The following is a 7,449-nucleotide window of genomic DNA, read 5'->3' on the forward strand; positions in this document are numbered from 1 at the left end:
TAAAGTACCATGGCATAACATTTGACAAACATTTTAGGATGATTTAATGTTTATAACATAATTGTGCTTAACCTCTTCTTAAACTATTAAAGCAAAGAAAAAGGAGTGGAAACTATCCGACATTACTCAGATAATTAATATTTCATGTTAATTAAAAAAAGTAACTTGTTTACTTTTAGGAAAATTTCAATTTATGAAGAATTCTTAAGAAAAAGCGTGTTGTAATTTAGGTTTAAACCAAGATCTTCAATCTAACTGGGAGAGCTACGGTTTAAAAAAATATAATAATTATTAAATATATAAAATTTATTTATAAATTACAAAAGTGCCAATGCGTTTCATGTGTAATAAATTATCAAAAGTATCATCATCAATGTTGCATTCTGTATCTACAGTGTCATAACCACAATTGTCACAATGAATGTGGCCAAGCGTATGATTATGAATTAAATCTATAAACGCTACTGGTTCCTTATAACAATACTGATAACCTTGCAATAGGGTATTTAACCAATCATTATAGAAATTAACTTCTAATAAATAATTTTTACATTTTAAACATAATGATATATCTGGTATCACATTCATTGGACTCCATAATAAATATACTTGATTATATGACACAAAATCAGAACTGCAATATGAATCCATGAAACTGTCATCCAAGGTCCTTAAGTACGTCCGATAGGATTGAAATATGTCTGATCCATAACATTCGTCGTCTTCATTGAACTGTATGTTGGACACGGTCATCACATTCTGCTCTGATCGTGTTGGTAAAAATTTAAATCTTGGTGATCTAAAACAGAATACTCACATTCAATTTACACACCCTTATTCAACTACAATTACCTTCGGCACTTAATTGATCTTCTATGGAATAACTCATTCTCATATTCTTTAACCTCGCTGGTGTTATGTCTGTTTATATAACAATATCTTCGAACATTAGTAATTCTCACTCTGACTAAATAACTAAATATAATCACTAAAGAGAGAGGTGTTCTATGAAAAACGAGGACTAAAAATGTTCTTAGATACAGTTGCATTTATACACGTATATGATTTAGTAACAATAACTGTATGTATGAAGGACATTTATAGAAAATTAATATTCTAGTAAGCAGATATTAGCAATTGACCTCTTTTAATTTTTTTAATGTATGCGCGCCAACAAATGCAACCTCGTTGAAGTAATTCCGCTTCCCTTTCACTCAGTATTATCATATAAAAGCAGACTCGACAATATTAGTGGCATTACTTCATCAGTCTCACCAATTTCCATACAACAACAGGTAAGTCTATAATCCTTTTATCTTCAATCTAGTTACTAAACATTTTATTTATTTATTCCTAGAATGGATCTTACAAAACTAAATGAACGGTCACTTTTAGCTTTCAAACCAACAAAGTCGATAAAAGATTTGGAGATTGGAAGAAAATATTCAATCTCTAAAATTAAAAAAGTGACAACAAAGTATGGGGAAAGCTTGGTAGCAGAGTTGGATGAGTATCAGGTGTTCCTACCCAATCGACTCATGGGAGAAATAGGAGATCATTTAGATGAATTTGAAGATAACCGATACAGCATAGTCAGCCACGGTGAGAAAAGCAATGATACATTAAATTTTTCAAAAACTGTTGCCATAGAATTCCTTAAAAATATATAATTTAAGGTGATAAATATGGATAATTTAAGTGACGATATAGTAAAAATTGTTGGAAAAATTTTTTTAAATTTAAGTCGTTCAAAAAATGTGAAAAATGAAACTTTGTTAAAATATATATCATATTGTAACGAGAATATTAGGTCGATGAATAATGCTCTTTTAAACGTTGAAAGTAATATATCACTTAAAACTAAACTTCAAACAAACATTGGTCATTTGAGAAAATACAGACAGTTGTTAAGATCTCTTGATAATATTTATCTGGGCGGTGGTTTATCTGAAAATAAAAAATTAAAATTAACACCAAAACGAAGCCAACGAATTCGGTGGGAAGATGGAAAATCTGCATTTTCAAGTAGAATTCGAAGCGGTTTAGTAATAAATATTCTTCATACCGATCCATTGGAATTTTTAAAGGATTCATTTTTTTTATTTAAACCCAGAATTTTAAATGAATTAAAAAAGGATCCAACAGTTAAAGTCAATGCGGTGTTGTGTTGTGAATTTATTAAAGAAAGTGTTGATGAGGATAAGCAAGTTAGACAATTTAAATATTTTAATACGAAAAATAATTTAATTGATTTAGGTACGGATTTGTGGCAATGGTATCGAGATAATATTAGTGACAAAATAATGAACAAGTTAACGGAATTTCATGAGGGGCAAAGTGGCTGGGCACTCAACCGCATTGAAAGCCTAGAAATTAACATTAATAAATATGAATTTTCTAATGGAGGTACATCATATATTGAACTTCCGCAAGAAATTAAATTGAAAAGAGCCGTGATAAATATCAAAAATACCGATCAGTTCTGTTTTGCCTATGCTGTTGTAAGTTGTCTGCATCCCGCACAAAAAAATCCGGATCGTATTAGTTCATATCCCGACTTTCATACTGTATTGAATTTTACAGGAATAAATTTTCCTGTGACCATAGAACAAATACCGAAATTTGAAAAATTAAATAATATTTCCATTAATGTTTACATATTAAAATTAAATGGGAAAATTTATTCCGTTGTTCCCGCGTACATTTCAAAGGAAAAATTACCGACGCATGTAAATTTGCTTATGATTCAAAACAAATATTACTCAGATAATGACGTTAATTATGCGAAAAATCAAAAAAATTTTGAAATCAAATTTCATTTTACCTGGATTAAATATCTTTCGAGATTGCTTTCGAATCAGCTTACAGGAAATGGCCATGCAGTATTTATTTGTGATAGATGTTTAAATTACTTTCGACATCAAGCACAGTTAGATAAACATGAAGTGGAATGTGCGCGAGTTAATACATGTAAAATTTCGTTCCCAGAAGACAAATATTTATTTTTCAAAAATTTTAAATATAAGGAACCTGCTCCTTTCATTGTTTATTGCGATTTTGAAGCTTTACTAAAACCGTTGGATGATATTAGCGGGAGTAAAACGGAGAGATATCAAAAGCATGAAGCATTTGCCGTGGGTTATTATTTCAATTGTAGTTATGATAAAAGTCTGTCTCACTATAAAAGTTATGTAGGATTAGACTGCGTGCAGTGGTTTGTAAGGGAACTAGAAAATATTGGTAAATTTGTGGATGAAAAATTAAAATTGGTAGTTCCCATAGAATACTCTTCCATAGAAGCTCAAAATCAATTTAAAAAAACAACTTGTCATATATGTACGAAACCGTTTAATGAAGAAGATAAACCCGTTCGCGACCACTCACATCTCGACGGCAAATTTAGGGGCTGGTGTCACTCCAATTGCAACTTGAATTATAAAAACACCTTCATTGTTCCCGTAGTTTTTCACAATTTGACGGGGTATGACAGTCACGTGATGATTAAAGATGTAGCTCAGCTATGTCCTGGTCGTATAACGCTGTTGGCGAAGAATAAAGAACAATACATTTCGTTTACCAAACATATTCCAAATTCTTCGATAAAATTTAGGTTTATAGATTCATTTAGATTTCTAACATCATCGTTAGATAAATTAGCATCTATTTTACGGAAAGAAGATTTAAAAATATTAAAAACTGAATTTTCCCATTTAAATGGTGAATCTTTTAACTTAATTACTCGAAAGGGAACATTTCCATATGATTACATAAATTCCATGCAAGTTTTGAAAGAAACATCACTTCCTAGTTCGACTGATTTTTATAACAAGTTAAATGATGAAGATATTTCAGAAGATGACTACAATCACGCTCAAAAGGTGTGGAGNATAGCCGTTACTGCATCTAGATCATTGCTACTTCGAATCAGAACCAGTTCCTGCTTCATATTTAGTATAATTTTTCTATAGTCTTCGAAAAAGCCCAGTAGCATTTTAAGAGGAATGCATACATTAAACTTGTCGCCTTCGAGTGTGCTTTGTTTGGGAAACCATCCAGAATTCTGAAGTTTAACGCTCTCGCTTTCATTGTACGATAGATACCCCTTCAACGTTGACGTTAGTCCTACGTTTCTAACGGAATCGATGATTACTCCATTCATTTCATATCGAATTTCACTGAAGAGAAAACTGAAGGCGTTATTTATAAGTTTTAATTTGGTAACCGATTTTCCATCCTCTGTAGTCAAATTTCCTTCCAAGTATAGCATACTTTCACAAAATAAAGTATAGATGTCCAATTCCTGAAGTGATATCCTTACTTCATCATTGTAGTCCAATTTAGAGGTCACGAAAGGTTGATAATTGTGGTGCTCCAAGTCGACAATGGAATTGTCGATGAGAGGTTGCTGCATAACATCTAGTATATCCATTATATGAGAACTTCAAAACCCAGAGACTTCAGGAATCTCTTTTCTTCCGGTGTTACTTTAATAACGTTCTTCTTCAGACTAACGGCTGATTGGTTTTTGGATCTTCTTTTATAACTGCGTTTCGTCGTAATATTTGGTCGACAACATTTTGTATTGTAGCGAACTACCATCTCTAGAGCTTTCGAAGATTTAATCTGACTGAGATAGTTGCCTCACGAAAATTTATAAGATTTCTGTCCTGATCGAGTATTTTAACAGTCAAGTTGTTGATCGTCTTAACGGTTACGGGGAAGTACAAGATATTCAAAGGTGATTCCACTATTTTATATCCTGGTCCCACGGTTGGAAAAAACTGATGAATAATGTGAACAGGTTTTTCGTTGAAATATGAACCTGCCGCTATGTTACAATCTATACATATAGCATTGAATTTAATTATTTGGACAGGAAAATCAGACTCGTTCAGTGTATTAGCTTTAATAATTCTTTTTTTGAAACCCAACAGACGTCCTATGGATTTCTCATTTGTAAAATCTATGTCAACATTAGTATCAATGCTGACAGTTGATGTATTTCGATTGGCTCTAATGTTAATATTGACAGTTGATATTTGTTCTTGTAGGTAATTATTGATATCGGTAATTTCATAAGCTCCAACTGGAATTGTTAGTGTCCTATTACAATACGTAAACTTATTGTTTGTTTCATCGATGTTTGGAATTACGTTGAAGGTTTCAAAATCTGATAGACCAACCACATATTCAGCGTCATCATCTAAGTATATTGGTGGGTTATAATCTGCACTTAAAATAGACGTATTTCCAGATAAAGCCAAAGTCAGAGACATGTTGAACAGTTAAATCTTTATTTATAATAAACAGATTTTTCTCAATTACATACATTATATAAAAATTTTAAACATAGGTGTCCACAGTTTATTGCATTATCCCATTGGAATTTATGATGATTATATTTGATTATATTTAAGCTACCATCGCTATAAAAATATTTTGTTACTGCATTCGGAGGTCTCAGATTACCATAACTATCAAAGTATAATATCGTCTTGTTTTTCTTTACGTATGCCGTCCAGTGAGTGCCTGGTCCAGACGAAATATCCAAATTAACTATACCACATTCGTTTCTTTTTATCTTTACTGGTAGGGCATCCTGCATGTACACTCCTCGGAAATGTGGAATACGTAACTTTTTAGCAAATTTAATTAAATCTACATTAGTCAGTGCACGACGAGGTAGCTTTATTGGGAGTTTTTTGATGGTAAATAAAGCCCCATTCCTTTCCTATAAGGACGCAGATATAAGCCTTTTCCAAGAGCAGCCTGTTCCATGACCAGATTATGTCTTTTTTCCTCCTCCATTTTTTCCTTTGCGGCTTTCGCATCGTTCACAGCTTTCGCTATTCCAGCAGCTCCACCGCCTATACTTCCAAGAGCACCTAATGCGGCAAATAGAGGAATGAGAGGAAGAAATCCACCAGTTTTGGGAATCGGAATTATCCGCTTTCGTGGCCTAGTTATCCTTTTCGTTCCTATTGATGATAGAGCTTGCTTTACTACTTCACCGAGGTTACTAGATGGTTTACCCCGAATACCCTGTCGAGCTTTTTGTACTGCTTGGTTAAAACTTAGAGCCTGACCTCGTTTACGTTTCACAAATTTCTTCTTCTTCTGTAATCCCATTCCTAGCTTAGTTTTGACTTTCATTGCATTGGCAACAGCCCACGCTGCAGTCTTTTCTCCGAAACTGGCGTCTTTAGATTTAACCCTCTCCCAGGCACGTTGTTCAAGGATGCGGTCTGCCTTATGACGATCTTCTATATTAGAGCTGTCACTGTATGATATGTCGTGAGCGAGGCATGCGTTATCCAAAGGATTAATGCCAGTATCACCCCTAGCAAGCCTTTTTTCAAGCTTGGTACCTGGTCCACAAAAGTTGTAACCAGGAATGTGTAGTTCTATCGGAAGTTTATTTATAAGCGTATTAAGAAACCCAGAACCTCTCTTTACTCGCTTTATCTGTCGATTAACTGCGGATAGGTTGGGCACAAGCATTTATATATGCTCTGGCGTGACACTTCAATACAACTGAATTTAATTGTTAGTTTTATACCTTATAAATACTTTACGTACTACGTCAACGTACAGTACATACAATTTTCCTTCAGAATGAGGATCGAGAAACAGAACATTTCGCTACCGGTAACCAATCACGATGATAATATTTCATTAAGTAGGTTTAAGAAACACGGCCCACTTTTTGGAGACTGTTCTAAGCGAGGACTCGTTGTTGGCGTTTCTGGGTCTGGTAAAACTAACGTCATAATAAGTTTATTGGCGCACCCAAATGGTTTGAGGTTTGAAAATGTATACGTTTACTCAAAATCCCTATACCAACCGAAATATGAGTATCTGAAACAGCTACTGGAACCCATCAAAGAGATTGGATACTATGAGTATCAAGATGGCAACGATGTCGTTCCTCCAAGTGAAATAAAACCCAATTCTATTATAAAGTGTTATGAGGGATTATTTTTGTTTTGGGCGACATAAAGATACAGACTGTTTCTATTTAAGTCAAACATACTCATCGATTCCAAAACAACTAATACGAGATAATGCAAACTTTTTGGCGATTTTCAAACAAGATCTCACTAATCTGAAACACATTTACGATGATCACGTCAACGTTGACATGTCTTTCCAAGAATTTAAATATATCTGTGGAGAATGTTGTTAAGATAGGTTTGGGTTCTTGCTTATAGACAAAAGCTATCCTTTGTCTAGAGGAAGATACAGAAAAGGCTTTGATGCTTTCATTGTTCTGTAGATCATAAATAAACACGGAATTATCGATGCCGCTCATTAACATGTCAACCATGAATAAGGAATTAGCTGAACTGAATCGCGGTCTTCCACACCAAAAAGCCACCACACCAATGAATATAAAGGACATCTATTTGGTTGACAAAGTACTGAAGAAAAAGGGAAATTTTTACTTAG

General features: G+C 33.5%; 2 protein-coding genes across 2 annotated transcripts; one reads left to right on the forward strand and one right to left on the reverse strand.

Moving 5' to 3' along the window:
• Nucleotides 1–995: 995 nt before the first annotated feature.
• Nucleotides 996–3,968, forward strand: LOC111692231. Its single transcript, XM_023456103.1, has 2 exons — nt 996–1,295; nt 1,358–3,968. Exon 2 carries the CDS (start codon nt 1,686–1,688, stop codon nt 3,966–3,968), a length of 2,283 nt encoding a protein of 760 aa, XP_023311871.1. The 5' UTR covers nt 996–1,295; nt 1,358–1,685.
• A 1,656-nt stretch (nt 3,969–5,624) lies between these two features.
• On the reverse strand, nt 5,625–6,940 carry LOC108913387. Its single transcript, XM_018718937.2, has one exon. The coding sequence runs from the start codon at nt 6,499–6,501 to the stop codon at nt 5,689–5,691; it is 813 nt and encodes a 270-aa protein (XP_018574453.1). The 5' UTR covers nt 6,502–6,940; the 3' UTR covers nt 5,625–5,688.
• Nucleotides 6,941–7,449: the final 509 nt, after the last annotated feature.

This window comes from Anoplophora glabripennis, unplaced genomic scaffold (assembly GCF_000390285.2).
Source record: "Anoplophora glabripennis isolate ALB-LARVAE unplaced genomic scaffold, Agla_2.0 scaffold1161, whole genome shotgun sequence".
Classification (NCBI taxonomy): Eukaryota; Metazoa; Arthropoda; class Insecta; order Coleoptera; family Cerambycidae; genus Anoplophora; species Anoplophora glabripennis.

Coding starts and splice junctions, on each gene's coding strand:
- LOC108913387 (XM_018718937.2), bottom strand. CDS start 6,501: ATGCTTGTGCCCAACCTATCCGCAGTTAATCGACAGATAAAGCGAGTA.